At 38.5% G+C, this 14355-nt stretch overlaps 1 protein-coding gene across 8 annotated transcripts in view; it reads left to right on the top strand.

The window, feature by feature from the left end:
- DOCK10 (dedicator of cytokinesis 10) overlaps nt 1–14355 on the top strand; it is a 281723-nt gene that overhangs the window by 239768 nt on the left and 27600 nt on the right. For 7 of the 8 annotated variants that reach the window (XR_014264570.1, XM_082464595.1, XM_082464594.1 and 4 more), the window contains 14 exons: nt 857–1032; nt 1159–1275; nt 2732–2843; nt 3557–3678; nt 3767–3881; nt 3972–4038; nt 4262–4309; nt 4876–4977; nt 7043–7167; nt 8457–8569; nt 10210–10347; nt 11036–11218; nt 11636–11746; nt 13123–13338. Coding sequence is in view for 7 of the 8 variants with exons in the window: in XM_082464595.1 (XP_082320721.1) it covers nt 857–1032; nt 1159–1275; nt 2732–2843; nt 3557–3678; nt 3767–3881; nt 3972–4038; nt 4262–4309; nt 4876–4977; nt 7043–7167; nt 8457–8569; nt 10210–10347; nt 11036–11218; nt 11636–11746; nt 13123–13338 (1745 nt within the window). In the remaining variant the exon portion in view is untranslated. The remainder of the gene's footprint in view (nt 1–856; nt 1033–1158; nt 1276–2731; nt 2844–3556; nt 3679–3766; nt 3882–3971; nt 4039–4261; nt 4310–4875; nt 4978–7042; nt 7168–8456; nt 8570–10209; nt 10348–11035; nt 11219–11635; nt 11747–13122; nt 13339–14355) is intronic. The other variant, XM_082464593.1, reaches the window with a different exon arrangement.

The raw sequence follows: 14355 nt of genomic DNA, 5'->3' as shown, positions 1-14355 counted from the left end.
TCCTGCAGCCCACTTGTCCTGGTGATTTTACTGCTACTACTTGGGTCCTGCTACCCCAGGTCCAGATGCCTTCTCACCATCCCCCCTTCCCTGTTCCTACAGCCTGCTGGATGGTAGCCCTCACCCCACAGCTCCCTACAGTCCAATTCCCATTTATAGCCTATCATATTAATGGATCAATAAAGCATAGGTCTGATTGGGCCAATGATCTCAAAGCCGTCAGTCACCTAACATTTCCTATAGAATTACTTGCAAATGGCTCAGGGACCAAGACACCAGCTTAGGAATTTGTACTTGATTTTGTCCATCATCCAGTCCCAGTATATCTCTTAAGTCTTAATTCTCCCCACTCCTCTTGGCTGCTGTGCTTACCGGTCTCCTCCATACCTGTGCTCCTCACATAACTGTGCTTTCAGAAGTCTGTGCCACTGAAACCCTATCCCTTCTCCCAACCTCCTCTCCTCCCCCCACTGCCTCCAACTGCCCCCCCCCAGCCCCCGGACTCTTTGCATCTTCAACCTTAAGCACCCTCAATGGTCCATCTCAACATATTCCCTCCGGTCACATCTCCTGATTCCTCCAGGCAGAAAATAAGCTTTTCTCCTTTCAACTCCGGTACTACTGTAGACATGCCACGTTTATGGAATTTGACATTTGACATTGAGTACTATTTGGATTAGTATAAAAGAATACTTGCTGAATGCCCCTCTTCACATTTTTCGTCTCTGTAGCAAGACTGTATTACTGAATCCCTTCTAGCAGTGAGAGGGGTTGATAGTTGTTTGCTAAATCTCTCTCGATTATCAAGTGATCAGTTGATTTTCAATAACATGATCTCTTTACCTTCCTCACAAAGATATGCCTGAATATTCAGTCACGAATGAGTTTTGCCGCAAACACTTCTTAATCGGAATTCTGCTCCGAGAAGTTGGCTTTGCTCTGCAAGAAGACCAAGATATCAGGCACTTGGCTTTAGCTGTCCTAAAAAATCTAATGGCTAAGCATTCATTTGATGATCGATACAGAGAACCAGTAAGTGGTCTTCCTCTCTCCCTTCCCTAAACACCATTTAATGGTTCACTGCATTAAATGCATATCAAACCTACAAGTCTATTGATTTTGACGTGAATCATTTCTTTTGACTACTTTTTCACCTAGAAGAAGCAGGCCCAGATAGCAAGTTTATACATGCCCCTCTATGGCATGCTTCTGGACAATATGCCAAGGATTTACCTGAAGGACCTGTATCCTTTTACCGTCAATACATCAAATCAGGTAAGTCTGCAGAATATTCCAAGTGTCTATCTTAATAAAGAATTTGCCTTTTTTATATTTTTGCCATAGATAACTATTTTCCCCCAACTGAGCAAACTAAGGATTAAACAGCACTTCTTGCTAGGTGTTTTGAGACGTTTACATAGTGTCATTTGTTCCAGATTGGTCACTGACGCCTTCCACTTGGCCATCTTTTCAGCATTTTGTTTTCATTGTCCTCTGTTCTCTGCATCACCTTCCAATTCTCTCCAGTTTGTACCAGGTTCCTCTGTTGCATTCATGGCCCCATCCTCCGTGTACACCTTTCCCCACCACCTTTCTGCATCGGGTTTAGGCCCATCTGGTGTCAGTAGAGCCACGTGCCTTATTTGTAGTCACAGCCCAGGAGTGGCCTGTTTTGTCACCCCTGCTCCACTGAGCCAGCCTAGTGACTTCACAACAACCCTCTTGAGATCCTTTGACTGTGTTCAACTCCCAGATGAGTTGACGCACTGCTGAATCCAGTCCTAGGCAAGATATTACCATCTAGAAGTTAGGAGCTATGTCTTTGGAATTTTTTTTTTAGACCTTGTTCAAATCTCAATAGAATCAGTTACTATCTATGTGACCTTAGATAAGTTATCCAACTTCTTTAAGCCTCTATTTCCTCATTTATAAAATGGAAGAGAATACCTGTATCACAAGGTTCTTAGGAGGATTAAATTGTGGAATAGAGAACATTCATCATAGATACTGGCCTATAATAAGTACCTAAAATCTAGTTTTTAATAATAGTAATATACATAAGATAATCCATGATAATGATATATAATCTACAATATAATCAATGAATTTATGATACCACTTATAGGTAGAATCTAAACAATACAACAAACTAGTGAATATGACAAAAAAAAGAAGCAGACTCACAGATATATAGAACAAACTAGTGATTTCCAGTGGGGAGAGGGAAGGGGGGTGAGGGGCAATAGGGGTAGGTCATTAAGAGGTACAAACTATTACGTATAAAATAAGCTATAAGAATATATTATACAAAATGGGGAATATAGCCAATATTTTATAATAACTGTAAATAGAGTATAACCTTTACAAATTGTGAATCCCTGTATTGTACACCTGTAACTTATATAATATTGTACATCAACTGTACCTCAATTAAATTTTTTTTAATCAGTGAATTTATCAATAACCATTCCAGCCATTTAGTCTATATCTAAAAGATAGTTTCTACTACATTGTTAAAAATTTTTTAAATCACGTAAGAAATTAAACTGTGACTAAGAGTATGGTTTAACTATATTAATTTTCATTGCCTAGTTTGGCAGAAGATTTTGCTGAAATATAAAAGATCAAATCACGTATCATCTAATTGAAAGTGTAACGAAGAAGGCATATGTGGGTTTACCATGCTGAAATATGAAGATTCCCACTAATTTCTTCTGTGCTTTGAATACAGGGGTCTAGAGATGACCTCAGCACCAATGGAGGATTCCACACCCAGTCAGCTATGAAACATGCAAACTCTGTGGACACATCGTTTTCTAAAGATGTTTTAAATTCCATAGCAGGTACTTCAAACCTTCCAGACAGTTGTGTTTAACTCTCATCCGTGTTTACATTGTATATCACTGTGCGTTTTACCCACTCCATAATTCATTACACATAATCTATGTGACAAAGTGTACTGCATTTATATAGCTGAAGAGTCTTGTTACATATTTCTTTGCATGCCGTCCAGCAACTTCCTTTTCTACTTAGTGTTCATTTTTACTTGATCAAGGAGCAGTCTTCTCCGCTGTTATCAAATTGTTTCATTCTGGAGACAATCTTGAAGTTTTCATTGCATACGGCCTTTTAAAATATAATAGCCCTTCAACTTCAAAGATTATTTTTAAGAACTATTTTGGAAATGTCATCTTAATTTCTTATAAACTGTCAAAAATTGAAAGCTTCTTCCCCAAAAGCATCATTAGGAACTTTTATTAAGCATTTTAAAACAGAAACTTTCTTTAAAAAGCTTTTTAAGAAATCAAAGGAAAAAGCTTTATTTCCAGTTAAAATGGTCTAAATTTTCCTAAATCCTTAATGCTGGCATGGCTGTTATAATAACATTTTAAAAGCTGCATATCTTTCATGCCAATCCCAGACTCTATTATGTCAACTTTTCACAATACTGCTGCCACCTGAGTGATCAACATCTTTTTGGTTCATCATTTTAGCTTTTTGTGTTGTGTGCCCGTACATCTCATTACCGTCTGTGTGCTGTGGCTTGTGTTTACAGCATTTTCATCAATAGCTATTTCTACAGTAAACCATGCTGATTCCAGAGCTTCGTTAGCAAGTCTTGACTCCAACCCAAGTACCAATGAGAAGAGCAGTGAGAAGACTGACAACTGTGAAAAGGTACGGCTTCCCTCCCAAACTTACCGAGCATATTACCAGTCAGCAATCTCCTATTCTTACTCAATCCTAATTGGTTCTTCATTCCTAGATCCCAAGACCCTTGTCTTTGATAGGCTCAACTCTTCGATTTGACAAGTTAGATCAAGCAGAAACCAGGAGTCTTCTTATGTGCTTTCTTCACATTATGAAAACAATTTCAGAGGGTAAAGAGAGATCTTTAAATTTAAATTTTTAAGAAAAGAAAAAAACTTCGAATTTCAAAGAGTCTCATGCTACTTGGTGTTTCCTTTCAGAGACTCTGATTGCCTACTGGCAAAGAGCACCCAGTCCAGAGGTCTCCGACTTCTTCAGCATCTTGGAGTAAGTTTTAGAGTTGATTACATAACGCTTTTTTCTAGAATCTTCAAAATACTTTAGTATACCATTTTTCATTCTAGGTACCATATGGTGAATGATCTATCAGTAATAATGCATAAACTATTTAAAGAAAACGTAATATTTTTCTTTTAATATACTTGGATGAACACTTTGTATAAATAAAAAGGCATGAATAATTAGAATGTGACTTTTTTTTCCTTTCTAGTGTTTGTCTTCAAAATTTCAGATACCTAGGAAAACGTAACATAATAAGGTAATAATTTTTAATTCCAAAAGGTTAATCTGATATTTTGAAAAAAATTATGACATATTATTAATGGATCAGGTTAGACTTAGAGATATATGTTAGAAATCTTAAAATGCAAATAAGGATTTTAAGGTTGACCTCACGTGAGGCATAGAAGTTGATGATTACCCTATAGCCGTAGTAGATCTAGGAACAGTTAAAGCTGTCCAGGGAAAAAGCACAAAACACATTTCTGAAAGGAAACCACATTTCATGTACCTTCTCAACTAATTTATCCATCTTTATATGAATATAACTTGAAAGATACCTATTTAAGAAAATACTTCCAATAAACTAAAAAAAAAACAATCTGGAAAACTGTGCTGTCATCCTTTTCTCATGAGAGACAGCAGTGCCCCTGGCATCTTCCCTAAACCCGCAATTTCCCATTTCCAGAAGAAAATGTGATTTTATTTTTCATAACATGTGGAATATTTCATTGTTCAGTAATCGCTTTGTCAGTTGCCGTTTTTTTAATTCATATATCAATTACAAACACTGAGCTAGGATTAAAACTTCAGTTTTCCTTGCAGAAAAATTGCTGCTGCGTTTAAATTCGTGCAGTCCACCCAAAACAATGGAACTCTCAAAGGATCTAATCCATCCTGCCAGACTTCTGGCCTCTTGCCGCAATGGTACTGTCACATTTGCTTGATATTTAAAATTGTATTGTGAGTGTACATGGATGTGTGTGTGTGTGTGTGTATACGTACATATATATATATATATATATATATAGGCTGTGAATACACACATATGCACACACACGTGCATGTGTGTGTGTGTGTGTCTGTGTGTATATATATCTCAAACCAAAAACAGATCTAAAGTAACTCTGTATGTTTCTCTGAAGAAACTTTGTCGGTACGTCCCTCTCTGCCCCACTAGCTTGTGAAAACCTAAGAAGCAAAGATTATGCCTTATTTATGTGCACCTAGTGTACAATGCCTTTTATAGGGTCAATGAGTATCTTAATTTAATTGAACCTGAAAAGATATAATTCCAATAAATGGCTATTGTAATGTTTGCTAATCTAGTGACAAAGTAAAATGTGAGGTCATATCTCCCCTTTCCTCTTAGTAATTGTAATAATTTATCAGTATTCTTAGAGCTTAATGTGTTTTTTAAAGGGTCAAAGGCAATAGGAAGCATAGCTGGCCCTGTAAGCTCATTTTAGATTTTTTTAGTCATTAGAATAGTATATAAAGCCTAGGGTCACCCTTCATTAAACTACCCTACAGGAAACATTTGCCCTAAAATCCTACCTTAAAGCTCCTCTGGGTCTAGTAAATCAGAATTCTTTGCTAAAATTTTCTCCAGTTTGATTTATTCTCCCCAGGAGTATCATAATAACGTATAATATGAAAATAGCTATATTTTGGAAAGAACTTTAGAAAGAAATATGAATGTAGTATATAGCTAATAAACCATATAATAAATTTTGCCTGTTTATCCATGGGGACCCCTTGAAATGGTGCCCTTTTGAGAAAATAAATGACAGTTGAGTAGAGGACTATAAACAATTACTTTAATGACAGTCGTAACCCACCTGAGGTCACTGCAGTTTTGGAGATGTCTGGTGGGTTAGATTTTAGGCTCCTCCCTAAACCATCTGGACAGGTCCTGGTCGTTCCCACGACTACCCTCCTAGAAGCCATGGCTTTTCCTCCAGGAGTTACAGACTGAAGGAGACTCAAAACCTGGAAATAATCCAGTCCCAAAGGTCCAAGCCATACAGCCCCAAACCATACAGCCCCAAACCCATTATTCCTTGTAGCTACCGAAATGACCCAGACTCTCCTGGCTACTGAAAGCCAAAGTTAGATCTCTAGGGTCCCAATCCATCCAGAGCATTTGATTTAGCCAGAATCCAGTAAGCCTTGAGAAGTAAGACAAGGAGAAAAAGTTGCTTCTTTTTTAGGCTTGACTCTTCAGTATCTCCTATTGCCTGCTTTCCTCAAAGAAATTTTCTATGACCTTGGCCATAAGATAGCTTAAATGAAAGCTTAAATGAAATGATAGCTTAAATGAAAGTCGGGAACAGGAAATATTCCTACTTCCTCATTCCCCCAGTTAGAAGTGCCAAAGGGCATTGAATAAGAGCCCTGGCCATTGTCCCTGCTCTGGGAAAGCAGCAGCCCAGAAGCCCCCTCAGCTCTCTCCCCAACAAGGATCATATGTCAGCCCTGCTGTGGGCATGACACAAATGCAAAGACAAATCCTGTAAGAATTTCCAAATGCAAAGATGTAGGAGACAAAGGGTTGTTTTAGACTAGATTTTACTTTTTTGCATTTTACCTCCTAAAAATAATTGGTACAATTGAGCTATATAATATTGTACTTTCTTAATGTCTACGACTATGCCTTTCTGATCAACCAATAACCAACTTAACATGCATGGAATCCCATGATTTCATTAAATAATAATGAATATGTTTGTGCAGAATTTAATTCAGTATCTATTATTTGTCTGTTATCCTTTAGTATCTATTATCATTCTGAACCCTTTTTTGGCTTAAATAAAATTTCTCCAAAAGTACTTTTAAATGTTCCTCTCATCATGTCACCTATAATTCATATTTTTAATAAAAAGTCTCTATTCAAAAATTTTTTAACATTTGACTCAATCAAGAGAATTTGAATGCAAATTTGGTTATCATATCCCTATGACTTTAAGCATTTTTGTCATTTCATTTTCAGGATGCACACCACTTCTAGTCATGAAGGACAGAAGCAGCACAGATCACAAACTTTACCGATAATTCGAGGCAAAAATGCACTTTCTAATCCTAAACTCCTACAGATGTTAGACAATACCATGACCAGTAAGTATACCAGAAATAATAGAAACAGGATGGTTATCATTTTTCTCTAGATGTGTGCAGGACATAAAATGCATTGTTTCATAAATGTAAAGAATGTTGCTGTGCCCCTGAGACCACTGGTATTCAGGCTTGCTGTAGCCTGAGGAACATTTCTGGGAGGAGAGAATCAGCAGGAAGCATCTAAAATAAACTAGTGTCCTTATGAGGAGAAAGGGGAAAAGTAAAACTCTCAATATAGTATGCTCACTGTAGCTCCTCTGGAACCAAGTGACTTGGCATTGTGAGGGGTTAGGGTGGCCTCTCTCAACCGGATTACTGTCCACTCTTTGGGAAGAGGAGAAAGTTGTCCATGTCCTAGAAGCAGCAAGTGTGCCATCTTGAATCCAGTGTTGCACACATTCCAGGTGTGAATGAGGAGAAAATGGGATCCAGTGTTTTTGTATCATGTAAGTGTTCTTGATTGTGGACATGTGACCACAGTTAGCTGTTTGAAGGTATTTGCCTTAACCTATAAATACATTTAATCCCTTTCTGATGAGGCCATTAATGCAGATCATCCACTGAGACTCTACGTTTGGTCTATTAATCTAGGACCATAAAACTTGACCCAGACTGATTATGGAGGAAATATGACTCTACCAATGGCTGAATCAATGGAAAAGTAGTGAGAAATAATGGACAACAGACTACTCTGGTCCTTTGGAAACTCTATAGCTGACAAATGAAAAGGGCACACACACTGTCTTAATCAGTTTGAGCTGCTACAACACAATACCACAGACTATGTAGCTTAAACAACAAACATTTATTTCTCATAGTTCTAGAGGATGAGAGATCCAAGATCAAGGGGCCAGCAGATTTGATGTCTGGTAAGAACCACGTTCGAAGATGGCCAACTTCTTGCTGTGTCCTCACATGACAGAGAGAGCGAGATGATCTCTCTGGTGTCTGTTTTTATAAGGGCACTAATCCCATTCATGAGGGTTCCATTCTCATAACCTAATTACCTCTCAAAGACTCTGCCTCCAAATACCGTCATATTGTGGATTAGGGCTTTGACATATGAATTTGCAGGGACACAAACTTTCAGTCTATAGCGCCCACTAAAAACTCTGTCTCTGTTTTTGCTTCAGCCAATAAAGAAATTGAACAAATGAAAGCACCTTGATTTAATAAAATTACTCGTCAAAACACCAGTAAACACTGACTATGTTGTAATAGAAAAAAGTTCTTTTTAGGGTACAAAGATTTGTCTCAGACATTTATGCATTTTCTACTTTATTTTGTAGGCAACTCCAATGAAATAGACATCGTGCACCACGTGGACACAGAGGCCAATATTGCTACAGAGGTTTGCCTGACTATTCTAGACCTGCTAGCCCTCTTCACTCAGGTCCACCAGGTGAGTGTGACTGTAACTTCTTCTGTAATATGATAAAATGAATGGTGGAAAAGTCATGTGAAGTCAAGAATATGTTTTTAAGGTTTTTATGACATTTAATGAAATGTATTAACCTCACATAAATCAACCTAAGTGTGAGTGGAAAACATGTTAAAGAAGAGATTCAGAATTTATCAGAAGTTGGCAAATGCTCAATTGATATACACACAGACATATTTCTTTATTGTCCAATAATAAACAATCTTTCTTCCTTGTTTCTCTTGCTTTACTGTCAGGCAAGTTGGGCTGAGCGAGAATGTGACTCTACTTTTTCAGTATCAAAGGGAGAGACAAATGACAGCTAGATACAACAGATAAACAGATACAACAGCTAGAGAAAACAGAGTGATAATGTTGAGCATCTTTTTACTTACTTACCATCTCTATATCTTTGTGTGCTTACTTACCATCTCAATATCTTTGGTGAAGTGATACCACTACCTACCATTAGAATGGTTGCAGTTAAAAAGACTGACCATACCAAGTTTTCGCAAGGATATGGAGAAACTGGAACTCTCATTCACTGATGGTGGGAATACAAAATGATACAAACACCTTGAAAAAAAGTATGCTGGAATGAAGGTTCAACATAATCTATCATGTGACCAGCCATTCCAATACTAGGAATTTACCCAGGAAAAATAAAAGCATTTGTTCACACAAAGCTTTGTACATCAATATTCATAGAAGCTTTGTCTTTTAATAATTAAACACTGGAAACAACCCAAAAGTACATCAACAGGTGAATGGATTTTTTAAAATAGTGGTATTGAAACATATCCATACAATAGAATATAAAATATAAAATTTTATAAATTATGAACTATAGAAATTATGTCAATTACACCCCAATGAAGTTATTAAAAACATTAGCTCAACCTAATGAGCTTTCAAATGTTAAGGGTTAAATTAGAAAAAGTTGGGTCGGTTGAATAGTCTGCACCAAACAGAATGATTATAGCAAGAAAGTCTTATTTTCAAGTAAAATGTTAGCATGGCAGTCGAAAAACCAAAATCCATGTTTTAATTCTTTATTGCTCGATGGAAATGTCAATCAAATCTCATACATCTTACAGGCTCTATCAGTGCCTTTGAGGACCTGCCTGTCTGTGGCCACATCTGCTACCTCTCTCCCGACTCTGCCCCACTCACCATGCTTAGGCTACTCTGCTCTTTTTTCTCTTTTTTTCTTTTTTCTCTTTTTTCTCTGCTTGAACTCATAAGCTCCGATCCATCTCAAGTCCCTGGTACCAACTGTTTTTCTTTCCTTAGACAATCCTCCCAGATCTGCCCACGGCTGACTTTTTCAGCTCACATGTCAATTCATCCTTTAGAGAGATCTTAACCACCCTATATAAAGTAATCTTATCCCCCAAAGCAATTACTTTCCATCATATATCATTCTACTCTATTTTCTTATTTAGTAACTTTTTTCAATCACTGCTATATGTAAGTTTCATTGGGAACATAGACCTTATTCAGCACTTTATTTCCACACCCAGAATTGTGCCTATTACATAGTAGGTCCAGAGTAAATATTTTTTGAAAGAATACAGGTGTCCTTTCACTCATCCTAAATAACTGCTGTGTTAAATTTCCAGAGACAACTCCAACAATCTGAATGTCAAAATTCAATGATGAAAAGGGTCTTTGATACCTACATGCTCTTTTTTCAAGTCAACCAATCAGCCACAGCACTGAAGCACGTATTTGCCTCTTTGAGGCTATTTGTATGCAAGGTAAGGGTCCTCCAGGTTTCAAGAAAAGCTCAGTGAAGTGTTTATTGCTGACAATAAACACATATTAATCCTTACATCTCTCAGTATCGAGGGAAGAAGGTTAGTTTTCTTCTATTCGATTTATTTGTTTTTATTAGACAATTTATTTGGTTTTATTAAACTATTTGATTCATGGTCTCAAAATAAGTTCACAGCCTCGGCAGCCTATCTGCTGGATATCAAAAGGGAATAAAATTAGCACCTGGCCATCAATTCTTTGGGTTCTCAGTGTTTGTGGCAGAGAGTTAGGTAAAATATACACCATCAACTGTGATGTCCGTTCCTGCCAAGTCAAAGGTTCTGCATTAGAAACAGGAGAGTCCACCTTTGAGGACTCTGGTGGCTTTACAGTGTTGGGTGAATAGAAACTATTTCAGAGCTCTCATTCCGTTGCTTTGGGTGGTCATCCGTTACTGATGCAAGGGGTACTTACAACGTAGAGAATGATTATTTCTAGGAAAAAAAAAAGAAATACTAACATAGACTTCAGTAAATAAGATTATATCCTCTTCCACCTGCAAATGGGAGAAAAAGTCTAGGTTAAGAAAAAAAGAAAGAAAGATTTTATTCGAAGGGATTTTAAAATTTGAGAATGAACAGAGCAAAATGAAGGAATTTGCTCACTTCACCAGCACTTCTGTTTCCGTAGTTTCCTTCAGCGTTCTTCCAAGGGCCTGCCGACTTGTGTGGATCATTCTGCTATGAAGTCCTAAAATGCTGCAACCACAGGTCACGGTCTACTCAGACGGAAGCATCAGCACTTCTATACTTTTTTATGAGGAAGAATTTTGAATTTAACAAACAAAAGTCTATTGTCCGGTCCCACTTACAAGTAAGTGCTGCCGATTTCCATTAATGTTGTTGTTAAAACCACTCATCTGTTTCAGCATTGATAAAAGCCTACTGTTTCCAGGGCAACCAGTTCCCAACTCTTCCATCAGATTCCTCCTTAAAGATGCCCATCACACTCAGTTCCGATTCATAGAAAGAGTGCAGCTGGGCAGAAATCAGCAAAGCCCATAACTCCACCTGTACTTTTCCTTTCTTCTGCCAGGGAATAGAATCATAGAACACACAACTCAGGGACCATGATTGTTTCTAGGATGCCAAATCCCACCAGATTCTGAGCACATTCATTGGGCCTACAGGGAGAAATTAATGATACATTCATCCAACTCAGTGGATTTCTATACAACTAGTATTTCGGAGTTACTTGCTTTTGAGGTTTCGTTTTCCTTTTCTCTTTCAGCTTATCAAGGCCGTAAGCCAGTTAATAGCTGATGCTGGGATTGGAGGCTCTCGGTTTCAACATTCCCTTGCAATTACCAATAATTTTGCTAATGGAGACAAGCAAATGAAAGTAAGAAATGCTTTGCAGACTTTTTTAAAGAATTGGGAATAAACTAAACTGGATTCTTTTCGCGATATACCAAAATCATAAAAAATACAAATTCTGTATTTTGTTTATTGACCCTTTGAGTACTTATATTGAGTCCACTTGCTTGAATGGATAATCAGCTCTTACACTTTCAGCATATACTCAGTTAAGTGGAATTTCCAAGATATGGGGTTGAATGATGCTTAACAAGAAAACTAACCACAGATATCAGATACCAAGAAATACAGTGTTTCTCTCATAATCCCATTCTTGGTCAAATTCATTTTATCTCTTTTAAAACTTTCTGGAGCGGCTTCCCTGGTGGCACAGTGGTTGGGAATCCGCCCGCCAATGCAGGGGACATGGGTTCGAGCCCTGGTCCGGGAAGATCCCACATGCCGCGGAGCAGCTAAGCCCATGCGCCACAACTACTGAGCCTTCGCTCTAGAGACCACGAGCCACAACTACTGAAGCCCATGCACCTAGAGCCCGTGCTCCGCAACAAGAGAAGCCACTGCAATGAGAAGCGAGTGCACCGCAACGAAGAGTAGCCCCCGCTCACTGCAACCAGAGAAACCCCGTGTGCAGCAACGAAGACCCAACGCAGCCAAAAATAAATAAATTTAAAAAAAAAACAAAAAACTTTCTGGAGACTTGTCCTTCAGTTATAATACTGAAAAGTTCAGGGATAGAGCCTGGTGTCAGGCATGGCTGAACCCAGGGATTAAAATAATGTTTTCAGATCCCCCTACCCTACCACCTCTATTTTTGCCTCTCTCCTTGTCTCTCAGTTCAGTTTTCTTCTTCCTTTACTTCATTTACAGGTAGGCTCTCCCCATGAGCTTACTCTCTCAGAAATTCTGAGGACAATGGTAGTATTCTATGGGTGGGAAAAGCACCTTGTTCTGTAGTGCCAGTTAAAGTCCGAGGACTGAGTCTCTTTGATCCAACCTTATTTCATATGCCCAACCCTAAGCCAATCACTGTGACCTGGAGTATAAAAGAATATGATTGGTTGGCGAGGCCCATATCATGTGTCACCCCTGGTGCCTGGGAATGGAGTCGACCCATTCAAATTATGTGAACTAGAGCCAGAGAGAATGCTAGAGGATGTCGGGATGCTATCACTAGAAGAAGGTAGGCTAGGAGACAAAATGGAATCTACTACAGTTCATCTTCAAATGTGTACAGCCACAATCACAATACACAGAATTTGTCCATAAAGAATGTACATATCTGTGAACAATATTTAGAATGCACCAGACTGTGATGCCAAGCCATAGCTAAAAACGTAACTTGAAGTGAGTTAATTTGTGAGATCTAAACAGATAATGACCTAGGCTCTCTGTTTTCCAAAGAACAGCAATTTCCCAGCAGAGGTGAAAGATCTGACTAAACGTATAAGGACTGTTTTAATGGCCACGGCTCAGATGAAGGAGCACGAGAAGGATCCCGAGATGCTGGTGGATCTCCAGTACAGCCTGGCAAACTCCTACGCAAGCACCCCCGAGCTACGGAGGACCTGGCTGGAAAGTATGGCCAAAATTCATGCGAGAAACGGAGACTTATCCGAGGTGATTAGCAAAGACTCAGTCATTCTTCATTAGTTGTCCTCTTGATCAGGATGATTGGATTATCATTTACAGCAGGAACATAAAAAGTTATCATATTTCCCCACTAATGTCGATATGACCTAATTATATGTTATGGGCATTACATTTGCATGTAGGATTCAAGGATGCCTAACTCCATGTAAATAATATCAAATAAAAGCCAGTGTCTTGGGGGCCAGCTGCAGTTGTAGGATGTGTAATGGAGACCAAATGCTAAAAGCCTGAGGCTAAGGAGTATGGTTGTAAGGGTGTCTGGAAATTGAGTTATATAAGTTGGTGTTCTGTGTGTTAAAATTTCTTCCCTGGAATTGGAGTTGAATGGGGAAACTCACCATCGAGGTGAGTCAACTCAGGTTGGGATAATCTGTCCTCATGTGCAGCTAGTCTGAACTAGCGTTGGAAAGGTTAACACTCCTAAGAGCCACATGAGAAGAGGCCACTGTGTGATGGTTATAAATCAATAGGTAACTTTTTTTCTTTTTTAACATCTTTATGGGAGTATAACTGCTTTACAATGGTGTGTTAGTTTCTGCTTTATAACAAAGTGAATTAGTTATACATATACATATATCCCCATATCTCTTCCCTCTTGCGTCTCCCTCCCTCCCACCCTCCCTATCCCACCCCTCTAGGTGGTCACAAAGCACCGAGCTGATCTCCCTGTGCTATGCGGTTGCTACCCACTATCTATTTTACATTTGGTAGTGTATATCTGCCCATGCCACTCTCGCACTTTGTCCCAGCTTACCCTTCCCCCTCCCCATATCCTCAAGTCCATTCTCTAGTAGGTCTGCGTCTTTATTCCCATCTTGCCCCTAGGTTCTTCATGACCATTTTTTTGTTTGTTTTTTAGATTCCATATATATGTGTTAGCATACGGTATTTGTTTTTCTCTTTCTGACTTACTTCATTCTGTATGACAGACTCTAGGTCCATCCACCTCACTACAAATAACTCAAATTCGTTTCTTTTTATGGC

This window comes from Balaenoptera physalus (assembly GCF_965194825.1).
Source record: "Balaenoptera physalus genome assembly, chromosome: 6".
Lineage (NCBI taxonomy): Eukaryota > Metazoa > Chordata > Mammalia > Artiodactyla > Balaenopteridae > Balaenoptera > Balaenoptera physalus.
This window is presented reverse-complemented; position numbering and strand designations above follow the sequence as displayed.